The sequence below is a fragment of the Fragaria vesca genome, linkage group LG6 (genome assembly GCF_000184155.1).
Source record: "Fragaria vesca subsp. vesca linkage group LG6, FraVesHawaii_1.0, whole genome shotgun sequence".
NCBI classification, from domain to species: domain Eukaryota; kingdom Viridiplantae; phylum Streptophyta; class Magnoliopsida; order Rosales; family Rosaceae; genus Fragaria; species Fragaria vesca.
In genome coordinates this window covers 14,120,357-14,144,054 of record NC_020496.1, presented here as the reverse complement: position 1 = coordinate 14,144,054, position 23,698 = coordinate 14,120,357, and the positions used below count along the sequence as shown (strand labels likewise).

The 23,698-nt window shown below is 37.4% G+C and overlaps 5 protein-coding genes across 5 annotated transcripts; 1 reads left to right on the top strand and 4 right to left on the bottom strand.

Annotated features, from left to right (window-relative positions):
- Positions 1-585: 585 nt before the first annotated feature.
- On the bottom strand, positions 586-3,695 carry LOC101297852. The gene is made up of 3 exons (XM_004303032.1): positions 3,466-3,695; positions 2,452-2,748; positions 586-939 (listed from the first exon to the last, which is right to left on the bottom strand). The coding sequence occupies exons 1-3, from the start codon at positions 3,591-3,593 to the stop codon at positions 870-872; spliced, it is 495 nt and encodes a 164-aa protein (XP_004303080.1). The 5' UTR covers positions 3,594-3,695; the 3' UTR covers positions 586-869.
- Positions 3,696-5,347: 1,652 nt separating this feature from the next.
- LOC101308012 (B3 domain-containing transcription factor VRN1-like) lies at positions 5,348-7,505 on the bottom strand. Its single transcript, XM_004305355.1, has 6 exons — positions 7,413-7,505; positions 6,692-7,327; positions 6,344-6,602; positions 6,132-6,248; positions 5,865-6,028; positions 5,348-5,746 (listed from the first exon to the last, which is right to left on the bottom strand). The coding sequence occupies exons 1-6, from the start codon at positions 7,503-7,505 to the stop codon at positions 5,489-5,491; spliced, it is 1,527 nt and encodes a 508-aa protein (XP_004305403.1). The 3' UTR covers positions 5,348-5,488.
- Positions 7,506-7,750: 245 nt separating this feature from the next.
- On the bottom strand, positions 7,751-11,476 carry LOC101297558 (probable glycerol-3-phosphate dehydrogenase [NAD(+)] 2, cytosolic-like). Its single transcript, XM_004303031.1, has 5 exons — positions 10,575-11,476; positions 10,253-10,474; positions 9,331-9,578; positions 8,161-8,300; positions 7,751-8,007 (listed from the first exon to the last, which is right to left on the bottom strand). Exons 1-5 carry the CDS (start codon positions 11,227-11,229, stop codon positions 7,869-7,871), a joined length of 1,404 nt encoding a protein of 467 aa, XP_004303079.1. The 5' UTR covers positions 11,230-11,476; the 3' UTR covers positions 7,751-7,868.
- A 3,985-nt stretch (positions 11,477-15,461) lies between these two features.
- Positions 15,462-16,694, top strand: LOC101307715 (myosin heavy chain kinase B-like). The gene has a single exon (XM_004305354.1). It carries the CDS (start codon positions 15,462-15,464, stop codon positions 16,692-16,694), a length of 1,233 nt encoding a protein of 410 aa, XP_004305402.1.
- Positions 16,695-19,506: 2,812 nt separating this feature from the next.
- LOC101297267 (PHD finger protein ING2-like) lies at positions 19,507-23,367 on the bottom strand. Its single transcript, XM_004303030.1, has 11 exons — positions 23,126-23,367; positions 22,943-23,044; positions 22,783-22,830; positions 22,491-22,567; positions 22,330-22,401; positions 22,060-22,238; positions 21,883-21,946; positions 21,205-21,461; positions 21,052-21,090; positions 20,370-20,472; positions 19,507-19,837 (listed from the first exon to the last, which is right to left on the bottom strand). Coding segments are annotated over exons 2-11 (846 nt in total). The 5' UTR covers positions 22,945-23,044; positions 23,126-23,367; the 3' UTR covers positions 19,507-19,832.
- Positions 23,368-23,698: the final 331 nt, after the last annotated feature.

Genomic DNA, 23,698 nt, shown 5'->3' with positions numbered 1-23,698 from the left:
ACGCGAATTAAAAATAAGATTTTAATTTTTTTCCTATTACAAGTTGGGAAGAATTGAAAGAATAGGAAAGTCAGGACACGTGTCTTCGTTCCATTACTGTAACAATAAAATTCCTGGTTTCAAGAGGATTCCATTCCCTCACAATTGTCAAACATATGGGGAAATTCAAAGTTGGCAATTCCCATTTTTTTTTTGGTAATGGCAATTCCCAGTTAGGCAGCCATCAACTGGGTTTGTCCTCTATACATGAAGGGAAAGATTGAAACTTGGTTAGAGTTCAATTATTGGGTTCTGGTGGATTGTAAGTAATAACTGGGATGTAGTCACTGGGAATTGGCCAACATCTGGGTCCGATAAGATTGATGTCTGCCTGTTCATAATACCCAACAGGGGTCCGGGTCTAATAAGCTTTATACTATTGAGACCTTGAAGGAGTAGAGATTTGCAGTCTGGCATGGAGGTACGAGCAATCAGCACATACCCTGGAGGCTTGTTTATCAGGTGCAAGTTTGGGAGATATTCCGAAGGAAAATAATAAGAGTGAGCAACAAAGAGACCATAAATTGAGAAAAGTTCCAAAATTCACTTCATAAGTGCTTATAGATGAAAATCTATCATTAATAGCTGAAAACTTGGGATATGTCATTGTCTCGATGATGCTACAATGTAATAGTTCATCAAGCGAGTAACACGTCAAATATTGTAGCACATTGTCCAGAGTCTAATATGTAAATATAATAAAAGGGTTCTCTAATATTCTTGACATTTTACAAAAGCAAAAGTCAGTCAGATATGATAGTGTCATTATCTAAGACTACAACTACCCCCTCAGTCTCACACCCCTCAGTCTCACACATAGATGATATCCTTTACTGTGGTGAACCGCCAACTGGCTTCTTGACAAATAGCTTGCTGACATCTTCTGTGACAACATTGCTCCTGAAACCAACACGGAAACAGCTGATGAGCATTACTCAACTTACTAAAAATTAGAAATACTATTCTGGCCGAAGAACAGAAAAAGAATAAAAACAAAAAACAAAAACAAAAACAAACACAAAAACAAGAATTTCATAAGAGCTGTCCCATGAAGAATGTGCTTGTCCCAAAAATCAGATATGACCGAATAGTGGTGCAGCACCATTTTTTGATGCAAAACTAAAGAGAAAACTTGACAAATCAGTGAATCCTATAATTAAAGAGCAGTTAAACAGAATTCACATTGCACCCCCAAGAAGTTGCAAAACTAGTGTGGAGGAGATGAGGAACCAACTCATTTGATTAAATCAAATTGAGTACAGATAGGTTTTCTCACGTATATAGTATATACTTTGACAAAAGATCACAACTGTTGTTCAATACTCTATCCCACATAAATACAGTCCATTCATCGAAGGCACAAGTATTATATATCTGGCACATGATGCACATGTACAATTGGTTCTCGTGTACATAACCTACCAAGTGATTGGCAAATCTATGGAAATGCTTTGAGGAAACAAAGAAATGTCTGATTGAAGCACTCCTTTGCCCTCGATTCATAATTTAAGATGTCCAAGGTTAATTATGTCCTATTATGAAGACCCAGTTCAGAAAGTTCACCGGATTGGACTGATACAGATAAGTGACTAAAAGTAATAAAATACTCAAATCTACCAATCTATATATAGTCATGGCATCACCTATATGAACCACAAGTTCAGTATAAGATCCAAAATCCAGTCACCACTACACAGATTTTGAAGTGGTGGTGACCGGAAAATGCACCTACAGCTAATATTCATGACTTCAGTGTCATACAAAATACAAACACAAACTATTCAGCATTTATGTAGTGCACAATCCCCAATAATGCTGTGCTGGTGTGCATAGCAGTCGTTCGAGCCCAATTATATACATATCCAAGGATTTACAAGCGAACTATCTAAAAGCTGATTTATACCATCCTCATCAAATGACTGGGGTAAACATGAGTTCACAGTACCCACTATGTTTATATGACTAGTCTGTTGGCTTTCCAAAATTGCATAATATCAATTTTTCTGTTTTTCTTTTCCCAAAAAGAGAGGAACGCCACCTGACTGTAATTACAGTCCATTGTGATGTTCAAATCCTGTACAACCAGAGTATCCCTTCACATTACTATATGTGTTATTAAGAACAACAAAACAGGGTTGTAGTTAAACTACTTCCCACCAGTTGCATATATAACAAGATATAGGCCCCGAAATAGAATAGGTGGGCTCTGCTAGAGTTAATTTTTACATGTGATGATAAGAAAATCACTTAGTACGGTAAAAATGCAACTTGTGATGTAAATTCATCAAGTAATGTGTACATGCATGCAAAAGAACATGACTATATGTTCATGTGCAAACAATTGAAGAAAAAGTGCACAAAACTCAGATACCAAATAACACTCGGATGTACTTCAAACATTAATAAACTGACCTTCCATTAAGCTGAGGTGGAACCAGCATCCCACCAAGAGTATCTGGAACATTCCTGGAATGGGGCAAATTACCTCTAGGAACTTTACTGCGGGGAATAGAGGAAGCAATTGAGTTTGACTCTCTTTTGCGTGATGCACTTTCACCTCCAACATGAGAAGAATGGTAGCTACCACTCATCATATTGGGTGAGAAGTCAGGAGAATCAAAGAGTTGTGAAGCATCTGGAAGTTTCTGGACCGATGGAGCTGATAAATGGGCAGCACTTTCAGGCCGCTGATACGATGAAACAACAGATCTATAACACAGAAAAAAAAATACCAAATTACTTGCAACCCATCAGAAACTTATCAAAATCATTATGACTACTTTCCTGCCATGAAATTCTTATATATATAGACAGTAAAGAAAAAGAAAAGAAACAGCCCTCTTTTAAATCCAAGAAATTGGAAGTCAAACTCAGCTTCTACAAGTCTCATCCCCGATAGAAAACCCCAAAGACTCATTAGTCTACGAGTCTGCGACACATTTGCACTATACAGTCCTAGTCATCTATCTACAAAAACAGGATGACTGTAGTAACATAAACAGGCAGAATGTCCTACATCAAAACCCAAATACATTTGCCCACATTCACTGCAATTACTCGTAATCCTCACGCGTGTGCAACCCGATTGCCCACATTCATTGATGTTGGTACTTACTTACCAACATCGACCACTCTAATAATTATTCTTGCATCTAACATTATCTGTAGATTACTTCAGTGGTGCTTTACAGTAAATGTGGCAGTCATGTAACCCAAGAAGCCCTATTACTTGAAAATAAAATATGAAAATTGAAAGCAGTTCTACCAAGCTGAGCTAATTAAAGTATGCATCTTTCTGAGAACCCTCAACCCACAAAATCCAAAGCATTCATGAAAGGAATGCAAATATTATGAAAACGTTTCATGGGTAGTAAAGAAAGAAGTGAAATTTGTGAAAACAAGAAGCGAAGTAGAAGGAAGAATTACTGGGGTTGAGAACGAGAGGGAGGGTGGGGCTCCTCCATGGGTGCTTGTGCTGGCTCGTTTTCCTTGTTTTTATCGTCTTCCTCCTCCGAAACGTCGTCGTCTGAAGATGCGTAGTCCACCAGTGACATCTTCGCTTTTCTTCTCAACTCTTCGCGTCTGCCTTCACCGCTGCGTTCGCTATTCTCCCAAGAGCAAGACTGAGACCCTCTATCTGCCCCTTTTGTGACGCACTCCTCGAATCTTTACTTTTTACAATTTTTTTTATTTTTATTAATGAGAAATTTTAAATACACACTTTTAATATCTTAATACACACCTTTATTATTTTATGTTTCTATTGAGATTTTATAGGTAAATTAAATGACCAAAACATACATCTATTATTAAAAAAAATAATAGCTCTAGAAGTATTCTTTTTCAACGTCTTCTACTATAAAATCGTCAAAAGCATGTCTTCTCCCCTAACCCCAACTCTTCTCCACAATTCATTTGAGTTTTTTTTTTTTTGTATCTGTATCAGCTTTAGTTTGATCTTGCATATCATATTGTCAAGTGCTGCATTTTTATCATGACATGTTTTATCAAATAACTAGCTATCTATGTTCAATAGCTACTGTACTTTTACAGTTCTACTAGCTTGTGAATTTTGAAAACTTGTATTGGTGATTTGGAGTTGGGATATAACAATAATCATTTGATTATAAATTGAATGATGATAACAAAAAATTTCTAGCAAAAATTAGACGAAATAATATGTAAAAAGAAGTACCAAATGGTAAATATACATTAATTATATTAAATAATAGAATATTTCATAAATTAAGGGTATTTTAGGCAGTTTGGGATGTGTATTAAGTATAATACTGAAATGAAAAACTTGATAGGTGATATATTAAGTAAGGGGTGTGTATTAAGATATTAGGGGTGTGTATTTAAAATTTCTCTTTTATTATTATCAAGAAAAAGCTTTTGGTTGTAATTTGTAATACATTGATTACCAACCAAAATATGTCAAAAAAAACAAAACAAAAAAAACTGAAATTTTTTCAGTATAAACATATTATATTGCTTTTGAGATTTTTGGTATTATAATGAATATTTTAGTTTTATCAGTTTCGATTACCAAAGAAGACTATGTTCAGACCAAACAAGAGTAAGTTTGTTGATAAAGTATTAGATAAGACCGAGGCCTACGAGAGTATCTCAGCAAAGTCAAACTAACATTCTGTCGTAGACGCCAAATCGAAACCACTTCAAACCTGTTGGCCACAAGCTGATGGGAGTTGAGACTCAAATTCTTAACATGGGGGTTCGATACTAAGTAGCTTGACCAACTTTACCACACTAGGTGGGTGGTTATCCACCCATTTAAACCGCCCACCTAAAAACTAAACGGATGAGATCTCAGAATTTTGATATAGTAATCCTCCATCTTAAACCATAAACTAAAAAGTCAATTAGAATATATAGTAATCCTCGATCTTAATTATTAAGTGAAGAGTACTTGATTAAACGAAGATAAGCTTGCAATAATTTTCCACAAATATTGTAGCTTTCATTCAAGAATTGTAATTTGATCATCAAATCTTTGATCTAGCTTTTCTTTCTTTGCTGCTTGTTCACTTCGTTTCTGTAATTCTACACACATGACCTTCCCTTCAGAAATTGATCCAGAAAGAATTAATGATGCCATGGCATCATCTCGATTGTAGAATGTAGGAAGCACTACTACTGCATGGAACAAAATGGATCGAGACTGCTCTCTCTGGTCCTCTTTCAACATATGCCTTCCTCTCCTTCAAATTGATCACTGTCATGGCTGGTCGGGAACGTTGCTCGTGCATTATTGCCCTCCAAAGGGCTCAAATGTCCACATGTTTTTAGAAGAACATAAAAATCATATTCGTAATATAATGACCGTACATATTGATTCATGAACAAACACAGAACCTAAATCCACATAAAAAAACTATAGGATACCAAAATGTGATTGTTGAACTCCTCAAAAGGACGTACACTAGCCCTAATCACATCTAAAAATGTGAACTTCCAGTACAATATTATTGGCTTTCATCTCCATAAGCTCAAAAACACAAACATCACCTTCTTTCAAATCATGTTCCCTGGCAAATGTTATCCAACCACTACAAAGTCTGCCAGCTGATCCTTGAGTACGAGGTACCAAATTCACAGGCCATAAACTATTTTTAACTTGAAGCATCACTGTTTGTTTCTCCTGTAGTCGCTTTATGGATTTCTTCATGAAATTGGCTGGTACATTCTGCATAAAAAAAAGGGATGTATAGTAAATCAGTAACTTATAGTAACCTAGCTAGCTGTTGATCGAACAAATAAATAACTAAAGAGTCCATGAATATGTAGCCGATGACTATACTTACCACACCTGACCTCGCAAGGTGATAAGCCCTAATAGTGACTCGAAAGAAGGGATTTTTTGGAATGAACTTGCTGGCTGCTTCGAGGTTATCCCTAGGAACCCTCAAAAATGAGCAATGCCTTTCAGCAACTTCCCCACTAGTTTCTGATCCTTTGTTCTTATTGCCTACAGAAAACGTTGAAGCCAACGATCAATTATCAAATATAATCCTTATCCCTGATTTAGGAAATGATGTACTTCATATTCATACAATCATATATATGCTTACCAATATCAAGAGGAGAAGGATTAACAGAAGCCATACCACAGTCCATGCCGCAATCAGATTCCACTTTCATTGAGCTTCTATTATCTTCTACATGTACAGCTGCTCCTCTACTATGCCCTGCCACTCGAGAAAACCAAAAACATAAGTGCAAGTTTTGCAGATATATATGGAGCTCAGTAACTGCATAGTGAGTTAATGTGTAATGTAATTACCTGCTAGCACGGGGAAGATTGTAGCCCTGAAAATTTCAACTTGAAATAAAAGATTAATGTCCTTAATCAAGACAAAGACACACACATCACCGACTTTGAGACAATTGTCCTTTACAAATGCAAGCCAACCATGCTGGAGTGTGGCTTTTGATTGTTCATAATTGAACTTCACTGACCAAGTTTTTCCGTTTGAAACCCGAAGGGTGACATAAGCAGCGGCCTTGATTTGATTTTCCTTAAAAAATTTCGCTGGCAAACCCTGAAACAGTAAGATGATCGACATCATGGAAACATTTTGGAGAGTGTATATGTACGTTAATATATAATTCTAGCAATAAGCTTTCTTACCAAATAACTTTGTTGAACATATGAAGGTTGCATGACAACCTTGAAGTGAGCCTTTTCAGATATAAAACCATCAGCACCCAAAAGCGCTCGAGCCTTCTCATCATTATTCAGTGATTGAAACTCCCCAAGATCCTCAAGTGTTCTATTTAAGCATTTTCGTGTAGGCGATGAGCCTCCGACATCATTTTCAGACATCGTCTCAACTGTTTTATCACTCCAACTTGTTCTCATTTTTTTGTATGATGGAGGACATGGTAATGGAGATTTCTCCCTCTTAACTTCCGGGCGGGGTACCAGTGGAGAATCCTCCAAGATTTCAATAGATATATCATCACCTTCTTCATCTTCATGATCCGTCTCTTCCATCCCGGGCATTGCTATGGGGTAATCGATTTCTGTGGCAGTTCTATCAAATATGCATACTTGGAATACAGAATTCCCTTCATATCGAAAAACTAGGAAGTTACCGTAGTCTAAAGAGAAGAACTTAGAGAACTCTGGCCAACCCTTTTCAAACCAAACCTTACCGTTGCACCTTGTCAATTCCACTTGCCATTCAGCACCACTCGGAAGCTTAAGACGAGCTGAATTTGATACATCTTGTCCATATTTCATGACAAATTTCTTTGGAATTCTCTGACAAAACAAGTACGTCAAGCTAAAGAAAAGAACATGCAATCATATATATCCAAAATGCATGCAAAGAGGAAGACCAACATACAATTTTGATATCTCTAGAAGTGTCCTCCAAAATTATCTGGAAAAATTGGGGAGTGGTGGAAGAAAATGTTTGATGCTTGCGAAGAGAACCCATTGGCTTCTCAAGTTCCAAAAATGGAAGGAACAGACAAGAGAGTATGAATATATAGAGAAGCTTTTACCCTTACTTCGAGTCTTTTTGTATTCCTCCTTTTACCATTACTTCGAGTCTTTTTGTATTCCTCATAACTCAATTGCAAAGCACAAGATAGGTAAACAAATCGTCAATACCTCAAAACTAAATGCTTTTGTATATTTTAAAGCTTTACGTATTTAAGTTGGAAGGAAAGATTTCAATATATCTACACCAACTTTAAACAATACACAACAGTAGTGACCATATGTACCCAGGCATTCTGCAGATACAATCACCACCAGACAGAAAATGCTATTTTGATTTTTATGCCAACACTTCTTGCTATTTAGAGGGAAGCTGCTGCTGACCAAGAAGAAATGGCTTGTAAAAAGCATGGGTTTGTGCAATCTCAATACGCTCCCGAGGGTCATGCATTGTCTCATCCCTTAAAGCTTCAAGAATAGCCTCAGGAGGGAACTCCCTATGCACACAATCATACAGAATTCAATTACACTTCTTATACTAATTAACATCATGATAGAGCAATGTATTAGTTGTTTAATCCAACTTACCGACTTGATCCATGCAATTCATGCTACAGTACTTTTTCACTTTGAAAAGAAAAAAGTTTTACCTTTTTATTAGTATACTATATAGAATCCTCAAGATAGGACAAAGCTGAATAGGAACAATGCGCCTGTCTTCTTCAGGATGTTTGACACTTAAAGAGGCCTGACTAAGCAGCTCATAAAATGCTTTCACAGCAGAGACTCCCTGAAAGATAGAAAAGGAATTATCATCCATAGATGGTGAGTTGACTATACTAAATCATCAGAATGATTATGGTCTTCTAATTAAGCAGTTAATCTTACTACAAACAGAGATGATCATTCCACACAACAAAAAATAACATAAAATTAAATGAAAACAAAGAAAAAGAAGTCAGACAAAAAAACAAAATGCAGACTCATACATTCAAGAGTAGTGCCAGAGGTAGAGGGAACCCAACAAATTCGTGAATAGCTTGTGAAACATGAATTGAAAAGATAAAATTGTAGATTCATCAGTAATGGAACTGTGAAAGTGTGAAACAGTTCTCCCACAAGGCCACAATGGTTCATTGGGGTTTGAATCCAGATATAAACTTCAATCACCAAGGAATTACACATCTCATACGATCCTTCAGTCTCTACAATTATACCGAGCTCTAACTTCCTACTGCAGAGTCAGCAAGGCCCAACCAAAATAATGTTCCCAAATAGCTGCCCAGAGTACATTTTCTCACACCTTGAAGATTTAGACAATGCAACTTTGTTGGGATAACTGATTGTAAAATTTCTAAATTTTAACTTTGAATTCACTTGCTAATAGAACTTGACCACTGCACAACTCGGGTAACCTTCACTTTATTTTGTTTTACATACCAAAAAATCCCACAAAACCACTTGGCAGGGCTCAAAACTGGGGCTTCCGGCCAAACCCTATTATCTTTAGGAGACTGGAAACTCTAGAAACTACCTGGGAGGTACTATGAGGAGGCTATCACATGGGAGTAAAACACAGGCAAGACCACTCTTATGACCCCTACCTGGCATGCTTCCCAATATTGTTATGTTCCCTAGCCGAAGCCCTGATGTCTTTACACAAGTAATACAATTTAATTAAAGGAATTCTTAAGTATTCAATACCCTTCCTCATCTCTCCCTTTTTAAAATCCATTTGGATCACCAATCAATTCATGTTCAGTCCTAAAAAAACTCATGTTTGTTTCTTTGTCTCTATTTAAAATGATTGAGATTCATACCTGAATCATACCCTTCCCCTTGATGCTATCACCCATTTCAAGGTTTAACTCCCCCTTGGCCAGCTTTTGTCCATACCATGCGTTACGACCTTTCAACAAGGTTACATACGTGTCAGCCAATAAAGGTCCTGCTAGCTTCTCTGGTTCTTCTGCCAATAAATGAGTGATAAATATCATCTCTGATGTACAATGTGCAAAGTATACAGATTTGCTGGTGGCGCTCTCATTGGTTAACCCAGCTACCATTCCTGTTGAATCATAATTCAAAATTTCATGTACAGATTAAGCCAAATAAATTTATTAGAAACAATACAACAATAATCAAAGTATAAAAGTCCCATAAACAAAGGAAAATAATACAGGATTAGCAAGAAAGAAACATCCTCAATTCCTGATAAAACATGCAGTACAAAAGCAGACATCTAAAAATAAACTTAGGTTTTATCTGCAAAGGATGTCTAGCAAGAATCATCAGATAGTCTTGACCCAAATAACTGGACTATGAACATGAATCTTTTCCTTACAACAACTTGAAGTGTCCAATTTCATATATGAATATATATAAAGGAAAAAAGTTGAGTTCTTGGCTTCTGGGTAAACACTCAATAGTTAAGGGATAATGGTGTTACTCTCAAGTCTCAACCGTTTCTAATCCCTTGGTCTGATCAGATGTAATCCTTTTCCAGTTCTCAATTCACTGAATCTACAGCATCTAAAAGACAGTTATTACAGTATGTAAAATGCACAGCAAGGAAGGTATTCCTAAACTAAGAGCATTAAGAAAAGGAACCTCTTACATCACAATATAGCACTTTCATAAAATACCATCTTGTATACCTTGTTATTTCTGTTACCTTGTATTTTCTGTTTAAATTTTTTTACTCATGTTCAGGTTGTACTAAGCTATGAGACTGAATCTTACCAGCTCCAATCGCATAGACATTCTTTAAGCCACCCATAACTTCATGAGTAACAAGGTCACCATTGTCCCACACAATGAAGTGTGGCTGCCTTAAAAACTTGGCCATTGGCTTTGTCCACTTTTCAGCTCCACATAACCGAGCATTAGCATATTCATTGTTGTATATCTCTGAGGCAATGTTGGGTCCTCCAAGGTAGAGAATGTTTTCAACAGGAGCACCAGCTGAAAATACCAAACAAATTAGACCGAGAAGAGATAATCAATGACCAAAGAGAATTGCTAAAACTAAATATTAAAGCAACAAAATGGGAATCAGCCTTACTTGCTCGATGGATCATCTGAGTGGGAGTAACTATCCGCGGTTCAGGCACCAATTCAGCTTCAACACCTTTTGAAAGAGAAATTATGATCGGCATTGTCTTCCTATCTCTCCAATACCTACTAATCTCCTCAAACACAACACTAGTCTCAGTTGAAGGCAGCCCATTCACCACAATGTCAGCATCCCACACAGCCTCCTGCAAATTGGTGACAACCTTCAAAGGGCAAAGAGGAGTGTCAATCATATTCAGACAGAACCCATCTCTCAATATCTCATCCGCAAAAAGTGTCCGGTCCCCTAATCTGGCCTCGACATATTTCAAATAAGCACAGCGCCTGATCAGCCTCCTCAACACATCTTCTCTTGAATTGATGACTTCAAACAAATGCTCAGCTGTGGCTCTATCCACAGGCCTTCCAGATCGTCTCCATATTCTCACCACGGCCTTCTCTCTTAAGTGTCCATAACTATCTTGCAACATTGCAACAAACACACTCCCCCAAGCTCCAGCCCCTACGCCAACTATCCGGACCGGATCACCTTCAGCTTTGCCCATTAAACGCCGAAGATCGTCGAGCTTCTCCTCAACAGAAACAATTGAGTGTTTAACCAACCAGTCGGGTGAGTACTTGACCCCATCAGCCGTAGCACTCATCCCTTCCTCTATTCCTTGTCACAATCAAACTCCGCTACAAACCAAGCAACTCCGCAAATTTCTAACAACGTTTTCCAATTTCCAGCTACTTGGTATTCAGAAAGACATGAAGATGAAGTTGGACCAATTAACACAAGAATTCAAAACATACCCAACAGCCGGTTGCAAAGCTTGAGCATTGCATTTGTGTAGGCAAAGTGGTTTCCCAGAAGAGAGAAAATGAATGAGAACTTGGAAAGAACCGAAAATGGAAAATGACAACTTGGAAGTGGCTGGAGAAGAGCAGCAAATGAACTCGGTACTTGCGTTCCCGTCCAAGGAGAGGAGTTGTCTCATATCTTACGACTCCACGGATGTGAGACCAGTTTAACCGCCGACTTTTTCAATTACTCTTTAGGGGTTTTACTAATAACTACTTGGGAAAAATGTTTCATACCGCAACTTCTAGGGATGTTCGAATTGTATTCGGCCCGGTTTTTAGTTGGTTCGGCTTATGCTCGTAAGATAAATAAAAAGATACATATGCGGCTCGAGGAACACAATCCGCCTAGGTACGTACTACATACTTCCCCAAGTACACACTTGACTTTTCTTTGTTTTCTACTTGGCCCGAGGCCTTTGCATACTTATCCATAAATTTCATTAATTATGTAGATGATTTGAGTTGCTCTGAAGGAAAAGTGGAAAACCGTAACATTGTCAGCAAAGAGAACATGTGAATGAGGAGAAATACCCATGAGAGCCCGAAACACATTTAATCTTGTTCCTGTCGACTAAAGAAGTTAACCCTCTACTAAGAACTTCCTCCGCAAAACAGAAAAGCAAAGGAGAGAGCAGGTCCCCCTGACGGACACCCTGGAGCAATTGAAGTAGCCACAACCCTTGTCATTCACAGTTATGGAAAGAAATGTTGAACGCAAAATATTACCAATGAATTTTACAAAGGTTTCATGTTGAAATATAAATCTCACATCGGGAATATAAAACTTTGCCTGTGGGTTTATAAGAGTTTGAGTTTCTCCCCCCAATGCCAATTGGTTTTAGATGTGAACCTCATATTACTTTATCATGATATCAGAGCAGATTACCCACGTCCACGTGTGAATGCGTAACGGTCACACGAACTTCAAGTTATCTCAAATGTTGTCCACGTGTTAGGCTTGAAAATTCGTCACACGTGCGGGGGCATGTTGAGATATAAATCCCACATCGGGAATATGAGACTTTGTCTGTGGGTTTATAAAAGCTAGTTTGGGTTTCTCCACCTATTGCCAATTGGTTTTGGATGTGAACCCCGAACTATTTTATCATTTTAGACCAAAAAAAAAACTTTACAAAGGTTATATTGAAACGGAGGGAACCCTTCTAGTGAGGACCTTTAAGTTGAGGACTTGGTGAAGACTTTTTGGTTTATGATTTAAAAAACCTATTTTTCGATCACATCTTGGCATCTCATCCGTTCAATTTTTAAGTCTATATGTGTAGATCAACTCTACAAATTTTCAGCCAAATCAGTGATCGTTGAGGTAACAAACTAGATCAAATGAATGAACGAACCAAATATGTTAAACATGAACCGTTCAAGTTCATAATTGGTAAATCACACTTATGAATGTCTTAACGATTTTCAATATGGCTGAAAATTTACAAAAATGATCTACTCATAAATACCTACAAACTGAACGGTCAAGATGTGGATATAAGATCGAAAGGTGGGATAAGCCTAAAAATCCTCACCAAGTCCTCAACTTAAGGGTCCTCACTAGAAAGGCTCCTTTGAAACGGAATGCTCTAAGCACCTTTAATAAGAACCCCCAATCCGCTGTGTCAAAAGTTTTCCATATGTCAAATTTTATTGCAACATTTCTAGACTTGTCTTTCGATCCAGGAGATTTACACATTCTGAAGAGAGATCAGATCCACGATGGTATGACCACTGATAAAGGCACTCTGATGGAGAGAGAGATAAGCTTCGAAGCAACATGCCCCAATCTATCTGCATGTATTTCTTTTATCACCTTAAAAAAAATTAAAAACAAAATGGTCAGTTAAGGCTATAAGAGCAAGTCTAACAGATTCTCTAAATTGTTTGATTTTCTCTATTTTAAGGAATATGGGGTCATTTTCCACTCCAACAGCTTCCCTATCTCATTCTCTAAAATAGGGAAAGAGATTAAAGAGAAGCTTTGCTTCCCTATATTCACAGATTCTCTAAAAATATTTAGGGAAAGAAGAATTGAATGTTGCACATTTTTCAAGACTCAAAGATAAGAAAGAAAACATAATTTATTCTAAAAAATAAACTTTTATATTTTTATACTTATTATTATATTGTAATAAATGAGGATTGTTGTTATAATAAATATTCGAATCTTTAAAATAAGGAAACTGTTGGATTTGGTATACAAAATTTTTAGAGATTTTGAGTTTTGCTTCCATATTATGTAGAAAATATAAAGAAGCTCTTGGACTTGCTCTAAGAATACTTATGCAGTAAAGTAAACAGTAAAATTGAATGAAATATTCTCATATTGATTATTTGTTGATATTAATTCTTGTTGATACCGATTCATGAAAATTTTCATTCCAAATTAGTAAACGTGTCATTCCTGTTATTCTAACTCAGAAGATCAAAAAACTTGCAGCCGACCATTTTGCATAAACTATGTTTAATATTAGGGGCCAACGTAACGTTTTTGCTCTACGGGTCACTTCCATGAGCTGGTGATCCAATATATTAAAACCTAAAGCTAAAGCTTTTAGCTTTTGATCGAAGAATATATATATATACTTTTTTGTGCTAGAATATATATATACTTAGACCTAAAGCTTTAGACTAAGCTTAGCCTGAGAAGAGAGAACAGAATTAAGTAGTTGATTTGCGTGTGGAATGTGATTCATGTGAGCTAATGATCATACTTAGTAGCGCCAATAGGAAGCATAACCAAATCACATTCGAGCATCTCATTTCTTTTGTCGCATCATTGATCCTATGGCCAAGATTTAATGATCGTTGTAAAGGAAGAACCTTAGCAACTTTTTCAACAAATTGAAGTGAATAGCAGTAGTGGCCGGTCTATGGTGGAAACAAATTAAGATTTATATTGGTTTTTCCCTGTTTCAGGGGAGAAAGTGTCAAGGCATGTTTGCTTTCTCGTCAACGTAGGAAAACATGAGGAAATGGTTCATCTAGTTAGCCAGGTGGAGTCGATCACAGTAGGTATTTGCAGAAGAAATTTCCATATTCAAGTCGTTTTAGAGACTGTCCCTTTATGTCTTCATCGTTTCGGGTCCTTGGAACGAGTGAGCCATGTGTCTTGTTTACTATGGTGCGGTGATCTAGCCGTTTAATTTCGTGAGAGATTCTGAGTTCAACTTTTATATTTGTTGTAATATAACTTAGTTTGTTTAATTTTTGTTTATTATCATACAACAACCAATAACTTATTCATCAAACAAATCTTGTTGTTTTCCAATACCTAGATCGATCCCTAGGTTTCTATTGCAAAGCTCGACTTGGTATCTAGCTTTGACGATATATATTGAGGTTCTGTAGCAGGTCGATCTAGAATTCCAGATAGTTACGGTTTTAACTTTGTGTCTTTGTTAAAATGGTAAGATTCAAAACTGTCGTGTGGAACTATTCACTTGTAACAATCTTCAATCTTCAATCTTCAATCTTAAACTTCAGATTAATTAATTTCTCATTCACAACCCGTCAAACCTGAGATGACTCACAAGTAGCTAAATAGTAGTTATAGTGTAATTTGGTCTTCATTAAAGGAATATATCTTAAGAGAATAAATCTTCAGTCAATAGAAAAAAGGACACGTTAGTAGGGATGATAGACATATTCTAAGAACCAACCATGGTTGCAGGGTTGCAGCTCGTTCCAGACGTGGAACTGGTCAGCGAACAACCCTCAGAAGATTTATATGCAGAAAAGGCCCTACATGCAGCTCAAAGAAGCATCAGACATGGTGTGTGGTACAGTGGTCCCTCCAAGCCAAACCTACTTTTAGTTTCACGACTAATTAAATCCTTCATACTCTTTCTCTCTTTCCGATATGTCAAACACTACTAGCCGTTGCACCTCCCCCTCTCCCCCCTTTTAAATATGTGCCCCCCGATCACCAAATCTAGCTCCTTCATTACCTCCATCCGCTCTCTCTCTCTCTCTCTCTCTCTCTCTCTCTCTCTCTCTAACGTATACAATGTTTCATCATCCCATGATGACTCTCTCAGAAAACAAACGTCTCTCAGTCACACCCTTGCTCTCTGCAGCCTCATCAGCAACAACAACAAGCAGCGACGCCTCCGACGATAGCCCGCCGGCCTCGGCACGTTTCGAGATCAGCTACCATCAGTTTCCATGCACGGCGCACTTATTATCCGGGTCCTTCTTCTCCTATCGATCACTGGCTGTCCTTTCCGGCCACAAAGGCTCCATTTCGTGCCTGTCTTTATGCGGAGAGTTCATCCTCAGTGCTTCACAAGGCAAAGACATCATCGTGTGGCAGCAGCCTGATCTGAGGCCTTTCACAAAGTTCGGACAAGGCGATGGCTCGGTGAAGGCGGTTGTGACCGTTGGGAACAAGGTCTTCACGGCGCACCAAGACAGCAGGATCAGAGTTTGGAAGGTTTCGCGGAGCTCGGAGAATGTGTTTAGGCTTGTCGATACTCTGCCTACAACGAAAGATTATTTGGGGAAGTTCATGAAGCAAAGCAACTATGTTCAAACGAGGAGGCATCACAAGAGGTTGTGGATTGAACATGCTGATAGTATTTCTTGTCTGGCTTTCTATAATGGGTTGGTTTACTCTGGATCTTGGGATAAGACCCTTAAGGTGTGGAGGGTTTCGGATTTGAAGTGCGTGGAGTCGATCAAGGCTCATGACGATGCCATTAATGGGTTGGCTGCAAGTAAAGGGATTGTGTATTCTGCTTCTGCTGATGGAAAAATCAAGGCTTGGGGAAAAGAAGGCAAGAGCTCACATTGCTTGAAGGGTATCTTGGAGGGTCATAAGGATGTTTCGTTTAACTCGGTGGTGGTTTCAGAGGATGGGAGATGGGTCTATGGAGGCGGTTCCGATGGATTTGTGATGGGGTGGGAAGGGTGTACAAATGGTGGTGATCAAATTGGGAGTTGGAAGTTGGTTTGTGAAACAAAAGCGCATCAAATGGCAGTGTTGTCGATGTGTTTGATGGGGGAGATGTTGTGTAGTGGATCAGCAGATAAGAGTATAGGTATCTGGAAGAGAGAAGCTTTTGGGAAGCTTTCCAAAATTGGGGTTATTAGCGGCCATGAAGGGCCAGTCAAGTGTTTGCAAGCATCGCCGAATTGTGTCGGTGGTGGTTTCATGCTGTATAGTGGAGGCCTTGACAAGAGCTTAAGAGTTTGGTGGGTTTCCAAACCCTCCACAACACAGACGAGTACAGAGGAGAAGTCTGTCATGTTGAGCTAGAGAACTTCTTCAAAGTTTGTGTGTTTTGATTTTTGGGCACCTTCGTTTTGGTTTTAGGTGTCTGAAATCGTAGTTGGTTCTTAGTTCATAGTTGCATACAGATCAAAAGAGTTCATTCAGATTCAAGGTCATTGGAAAGGGCAATATTGAAGCCTGGAGTGTCAAATGTTTTAGAGTTGGTTCTGGGATTGAGTTTTTGTATACCAGTATACGTTCCTTTTTCTTATACTGCTTCAGAGATTTGGTGTAAATTATTTCTAGGAATACAGAAGGGTCATAGGAAAAGTTGTGTGATTTTTGTTTTCTTCTCACTATAGCTAGTCGGTTACATTTCATGATCAATTGTATTTAAGATTTTAGTGGATCATCAATGGATTTATCAATTGTATTTAGTAGTGTAATTAATGGATCATCAATGGAGTCAATAATATTATTTGTAGTGATTACATGATTGATTATGTTGCAGCTTTAAGTTGTTTATGAAGATCTGTCATTCTAATCATAAACTTGACAGATTTAGCGTTAATCAGATCAATGAACCTGAAAACAAATACACCCTGAAAATGGCAGACATACGAAAGAATACTAAAACAACTAAACGATCTCTACCAAAGAAAAAGAATAAGAACATGAACAACCAGTTTGCTTAGTATAAGAGCTAAAGAATATGTTCTTTTAACTAAATCTCATTTTGGGTTGTTTCCAACCAAAGATTCTTCTGCTTATCAGTGGAGAAGAGCACATGTCCTATCTACAGGGAAAACCAACAGTTTAAGTCAAAGTTTCTAACTGTCATCTCTCATTTGCAACACAAAAATGGTCACTTGAAGCAACAGCTAGCACAGGAGGTGCTGACACTTCTTCATCTGATGAATTTCTCATCTGTTTAACTTTATGGTAACAAAATCCTGAAACTTTTTCCGGCAGGCCGGTAATGTTCTCTTACCAGACAGTCTGACATGTTTAACAAGTATGGATCACATCAACCATAAGCAATTCAGACTGTTCAACGAGTAATGCCTCTGAGGATTTTTCAGGATCATCCTTTCTAGATGTGCTTTATACACACAGATTCTTCTTGCCTTCCATGTGACTATTGAATGTTGTTATAGGTGGACAAAGGAATTTCTGTTGTCACTCAGTGAAGCAGAATGCATAGCTCCTGGAAGAGATGTTCAGTTCGAAATAGAAAACAAGTAAACTTCATCTTTAAGGAACGAATGGAATGCCTTTACATTGATCCAAAATGGTTTCGACTAATTAATCTAACTCTTCGAAATGAAGGTACAAAAGTATCTCAGACCATCTTACGGCAGAAGCAAGCAGTGAACTACAAAAGTTTCAGTTTCAAAATGCACCGACTATTGTTCATCCTTTGCTGTTACACCATGCATGACCAATTCTTCTTTAAATTAGTTCATGTGAAAGGAGCTACCAACCTACCAAATGGAGCAATAAAATAAACAAACCACTTCTTTATCGTTCTTTATTCTTAGACTAAATGAAATAGCTAGCAGAAACTAGACTTCAAAGTCATACCAAGGACCTTTATTCTTACAGTGTTCAAGCAACAGGTTCGAACACGCTTTCGATGAGCTAATGCTTTTGGAATGTTTGAATTGCTATATTCTAGTTTGCTTCCAATGGTCTTGTTTAAAATTTATATAAACTGTGTGAAGTAAAGAATCATACATGAAGAAAACATTCAAATTGTATCCAACTGAATTGATATAGATGTGTGAGAAAAAGTGAGAGGAGAAAGTTACAATAGAATGGACACGACATGCACAATCCCTTTGACTGCTTTCTTTAACAGCATACAACAAGGACTACCATTCAAATCAGACTTTAATGAACAATTTTTTTTTTGTAGAAATGCTAAGAAAACCTCTTCTCTTTCAACTGTTCCAAAGCTATAAGGACATCTTCTCTTGATTTTGAGCAAGAGCTCCTTTCCTATATACAGGACACAGCAGTAGTTAGGTTCCAAATACATCCGACTGTTCATTTGGTCCGCACATTGAAACTAAATCTACCCGATTAAGATTAACGAGTTGAATGGTGAACATTTTTATCACACTAATTTGTCATCCATGTGATTATCTCTATAATAATTAGATATGCTGCTCACCTGATCAATGATTCTAAAAACAATTTAATCAGTGATTCTAAAACCTAATTGCCATCAACACTAACACGGCGGTGTTAAAGGTGGACAAACAGAAGTTTGAGACAGTAACAAGAGAGATGCCGATCAGACTTCATGAGCTAATATAGGAAGATGAAGTTGACTACTGTTAGGCATCCCTCCAACACCAAACAGCAGTTAGAAAATATAAACTTCATCAAGGACTTTTTCTCAAAGTCTATCAGCCTATGCATGTCAAAGCAACCTACCAGCTAAAGCAATAACATAGAGAAACCACTGCTTTATAGCTAACACTTTTTCTTCTTCTTTTTCAACAATTGAAAACAATAATGAAAAGCTAAAACACAAAACCTGAAGGGCGCCCCTCCCAGCTGATCCAAATGAAACGATGGGGACAAAAAAGGGGGGAGACAATGAACGTTGGGGTAGACTATCTTTACAAATCGTACTAGGAAACTTCTATTCGTAAGCATGACTAGTTTGTGTACCCAAAATAACACCATCTAAGGATGCTAGAATGAAAATAAAGTGTTACATAAGCTCATTTATTTTTGTACCCAATGACACCAAACATGGTACTAACTAAACTGGACTCCTTATTTAGCAGTCCTACTTAGTCACAACAAAAAAACATGCACTTGTATTGTAAAAAGACATAATATTGTAGTAAAACTTCTGATTTAATTCATTTAGCTCAAGTTCAAGCCAAATTCAGCCATTGTATGCTCTTAGCTTACTCTGAACTTTTGCTGAAAAACGGTACAACACATTTAAACCCTAATCTGGTCAATCCAAATAAAATCTTATTACTTATCTAATTCATTTGGCGGTCCAATACTTGTGAATTTCCCGCTCTAATAATCCATCAAAAATTTGAAACAGAAGAAAACAAAAGAAAAAAACCAAACGACACTATCCAGTCCAGATCAGTACCCTCATTTAGGTGCACAGTAGTATATACAGAAAGACAACCATGGGCCATGAACATCCTACCCTGAAACAAAAGACAAAACACATTCAAATTTTAATCAGACAAAACAAAAATTCAACCAATTTGCCCACCATAAGTAAACTTCTAAATCTGCGGCCAATTTCATTGAAGCAACAAACATAATTCAAGCAAACAATTATATGTTCATGTACTAAATTCCATACCTGAGCCTTATCAAGGGTCAAGGGCCATGAATTATCAGGGAGAAAACCATATGTCAAGAGGCCAAGGGTTCAAGAAATTACGGATTTTACTCGAGTTTAAGTAGCTATAACCTACCCAAAATAAAATTTGAGGCAAAATTTCAGAGTGCTTGCACAAATTAGGAAAAGGGGAGAGGTGAACTTATTTGGGAGACAGATGAAAAAATAAATAGATACATACATGTAAGTATTTTAGATTTTTAGTAGATCAAAAGTCTATTACTAACTTTATAGAGTGAAGTCACATCTTTCTTAGAAAAAGTAAACCTTGGAAACCAGTATAGTTTTTTAAGGCAAGTCGATTCACGCATTAGATTTATATAAATATTGACCTTGTGGTTGTTGTCTGCATGTTGGACAATACCACTTCCCCTTGAATCTCGTCTCTGGTGTGAGCCCAACACATGCGTAATGAAACCATTCGCCTCCTTGGCACTGTCAAGAAATATAAGTGACAGAGCAAATATATATAGCAAATTGTGTAAGACAGCAAAAGGAAAAACACCTTTGGTTTTTAAAGCCATGAGAATCTCTGAGCTACATATTAATGCAACAAGCAAAAAACACCAATGTTCTTTCTCAGAATACTACTCCTAAAGATAAGAAGTGGCATGAGAACCACTAAGCGAAGGTTGACAACATCAAAAGACAAACAAGGACAGTTTATGCAATAAGTAAAAACACCAATATTCTTTCCCACAGTACTAGTCCTAAGATATGAAGTAATTCCATAGTTCAATAATGTGGATTTACTTGAAATTTACAACCCAGCGTTGACCTATTGAGACTCAAAATTAAATATCCAGCATTCAAATATCCCAGCAATGTATACAAGTTTATTTGGCTCATTTTAGGACAAACCTCAAAATTTCTGAACCACTGTCTACTAGCTACTGACATATGCAGAACTTCTATAGCTACTGACATAGAAGTTCTAATGCTAGACTGATCCATTCTATTACAGAAGATGATTAACCAAAAAATAAGAGTAAGAATGAAGCAAAAAGGGCTTACATTTTCATTGTCACAGGCAATCATATCTCCAAAAGACACCTGAAGAAATCATGATAATTACTAGTTCAATACATGCAGCAGGCATTAAAAAAACTGCAAATAATCATCAGATCATAGCTCAAACTAAAAATAACAACACTATAAAAGAAGAACCTGATGGCAAACACAATAGGTAGGTTCATTCGGATCAATTGGTTGATCAGCATCCATAGGAATAGCATATTCCTTTTTGTAGCTTCCTGGGGGTGGCATGAGCTCGAAGTCCCTGTCGCGCTCTCGATCCCATTCCCTATCTCTATAATCAAACCTTTTTGATTGAGGAGTTACATAAATGGGCTTCCGTTTTTCAGTTTTGGGGACAATGGGTAATGGAGGAAGAATTGCTGGTTCATCGGGTGATATTTTTCCTTCTGAGAGAATAGGAAAACACAAAACAAAGTCAGCTTTCTTACAACTTCAAAATACGCATCCTCGAAAAAAACATGTGTTGTATGAAGTGGCTGATATATCACGGAACAGTATTGGAACTTCCTATTAAGGTTCAGAAAGGCAGCATGTAATGAACAAAACAAGCATTCTGATATTTCTCCATCCAGAACTTATTTATCATGTTTTTATCTAGTCTATGGATGGCTTTGACTTTGAATTACACTGCACATGCATGTGGCTTAGTGGAGTTCAGTTGAGTTAAGTTGTTGATAGTGTTAAACTTTTCTATCTTTTTACAAGCCATTGTCTATTACACTTAAAAGTGATCTAATTAACTAGAACATAAATTCACGTAAACATATGGAATGGTTTAAATTAAACCCTTCATACAGGCTACAGTACCTTGCTTTAAATCTTCTGCAAAGTGGTGCAGATCCTCGTCGAGCCGTTTCACATGACTATCTATCTGGCACAAACGCAGCAACACGAGCCATGTAAGTTCCAAATCACAAAATGTGATGCAACAGAAAAGGGAGTTGCAGGATATAAGCTGAGAGAGAAGAAGAAGAAGCAGCAGACCAGGTCATAAGCTTGTTTAGCGAGCAAAACCTTCTCAGTACAGAGACTGACAGCGTTCTCCTGATTGGATTCGATTTCTTTCAACAGTTTGTCAATGGCGGCCTCATCTTCTTCCATGTTCCATTTCTTTGACAATCCCAAGCACTGCTTCGTCTGCTGCCTCGTCTGGTGTATCATCGCTTTTAATAAATAGTTCAAATGAAAATATTCAGCAATTTCATCCCAAATAAGTTTTCTAAAGCAAGCAAGAAAGAAGACGGCGAGACTTACTTTGAGAGCGTTCTTCAAGTTCTCGAATAGTATTGAGTAGCCTCTGCAGCTCAGCAGGCAACGTACTTGCGTCTTTGCAAAATCAATTCCAACCAAAATTCAAATTCAAATTCAAATTCAAATTCAGAATTTCAAATTTTCAAATGAATAAGAGGGCTTACATTCGAGATAGTCATCCACATACACTCCGGTCCTTGCGATTACCATTCCTCCAAATTTGGGAATTTGTTCTTTCTCTCTGCCAATTCTTTTGATCTAATCAGACCCGTTGAGCCTTGTATTTAAAGGCCCATTTTCAAGGGTATCCCAGTTGATATCCTTAAAGAATGGATGCTGCCTTACCTGTATCATGATTCATATCTATCAGCTTATGTACAAGGGTCTTGACCAGGTGAACACTACTGAGGGTTTTGAAGTCATGTAACCCAAAACTAACAAAAGAACCAAAATTACCTCTGTTGCTCCTCTCCAAGTTTCTGATTAGGATCTTCTGTCAATAACCTAGAAACCATGCATTAGTAAACAAAGAATCTAATTTGTAGTAAAAAAATGAAGTGTCTAAAGAAGCAATGCGAACAAGTGAAGCGGTCGAAGAAAGTTCAAAGTAACATACATTCAACCTTAAATAAACCCTGCATTTTCGTAACGCTAGTAATTCAGGTTCAGGAACTCAAGCAACAGCTTGAATCTCTCACCCCATAGGTTTGATATGTGCCTTGAATACATATCATTGCATATCTTTCTCAGAATCTCATGAACACAATTTACAGAGGTTAAGTTGAAGTTTGAAACTGACCAGTGTTTGCTTGGAGCTGATAATCCGATGTTTCTCACTACAGATGCCAAATTCAAAACCCAGACAATCGATCTGGCCCTCTCTTCACACACGAACGCAGGGGCTCATGCCCAGTTCGTCAGCTTCTCCCTGAGCTCGACGAGCGGCGCCCGCATGCGCACCACGGTTGATGAGATCGCTTCTCCTCGTATGAATCTGTTTCTCAGTTAGACATGAAATGAATGTCTAATTATTTTCTGTTCAGAGAAATTATATTTCCCTCATGTTTTGTGTCTTATGTCTTGCTACTTGCTACACGTAGGATGGATTGGTTCCTATGTTATGTGTGCGATTAATTAATCCGGTTTTTTTATTAGAGTATACATCTTATTCTTCGATTCTTATTCACTTTTTATAATTCTTATTCGAGAAATTTTAAATACACACCCCTAATATTTTAATACACGTCCCTTACTTAATACACCACCTATTAAGTTTTTCATTTCAGTATTATACTTAATACACATTCCAAACCGTCTAAAATGTCCTTAATTTATGAAATATTCCGTTATTTAATATAATTAATATATATTT

What these genes read in the sequence shown, in the direction of transcription:
- LOC101297852 (XM_004303032.1), bottom strand. Translation starts at nt 3,593, where the DNA reads ATGTCACTGGTGGACTACGCATCTTCAGACGACGACGTTTCGGAGGAG. An exon ending in CCCTCTCGTTCTCAACCCCA is followed by an intron (nt 2,749 to 3,465) that starts GTAATTCTTCCT and finishes TCTGTGTTATAG; the next exon opens with ATCTGTTGTTTCATCGTATC. An exon ending in CCACCTCAGCTTAATGGAAG is followed by an intron (nt 940 to 2,451) that starts GTCAGTTTATTA and finishes TGTTGGTTTCAG; the next exon opens with GAGCAATGTTGTCACAGAAG.
- LOC101308012 (XM_004305355.1), bottom strand. Translation starts at nt 7,505, where the DNA reads ATGGGTTCTCTTCGCAAGCATCAAACATTTTCTTCCACCACTCCCCAA. An exon ending in TCCTTCTCCTCTTGATATTG is followed by an intron (nt 6,029 to 6,131) that starts GTAAGCATATAT and finishes CGTTTTCTGTAG; the next exon opens with GCAATAAGAACAAAGGATCA. An exon ending in ACCTTGCGAGGTCAGGTGTG is followed by an intron (nt 5,747 to 5,864) that starts GTAAGTATAGTC and finishes TTTTTTATGCAG; the next exon opens with AATGTACCAGCCAATTTCAT.
- LOC101297558 (XM_004303031.1), bottom strand. Translation starts at nt 11,229, where the DNA reads ATGAGTGCTACGGCTGATGGGGTCAAGTACTCACCCGACTGGTTGGTT. An exon ending in TCAGATGATCCATCGAGCAA is followed by an intron (nt 10,475 to 10,574) that starts GTAAGGCTGATT and finishes TGGTATTTTCAG; the next exon opens with CTGGTGCTCCTGTTGAAAAC. An exon ending in AGGGGAAGGGTATGATTCAG is followed by an intron (nt 8,301 to 9,330) that starts GTATGAATCTCA and finishes TCTATCTTTCAG; the next exon opens with GGAGTCTCTGCTGTGAAAGC.
- LOC101307715 (XM_004305354.1), top strand. Translation starts at nt 15,462, where the DNA reads ATGACTCTCTCAGAAAACAAACGTCTCTCAGTCACACCCTTGCTCTCT.
- LOC101297267 (XM_004303030.1), bottom strand. An exon ending in CTTGGAGAGGAGCAACAGAG is followed by an intron (nt 22,568 to 22,782) that starts GTAATTTTGGTT and finishes AAGAATTGGCAG; the next exon opens with AGAGAAAGAACAAATTCCCA. An exon ending in CCTATTGTGTTTGCCATCAG is followed by an intron (nt 21,091 to 21,204) that starts GTTCTTCTTTTA and finishes TGATTTCTTCAG; the next exon opens with GTGTCTTTTGGAGATATGAT.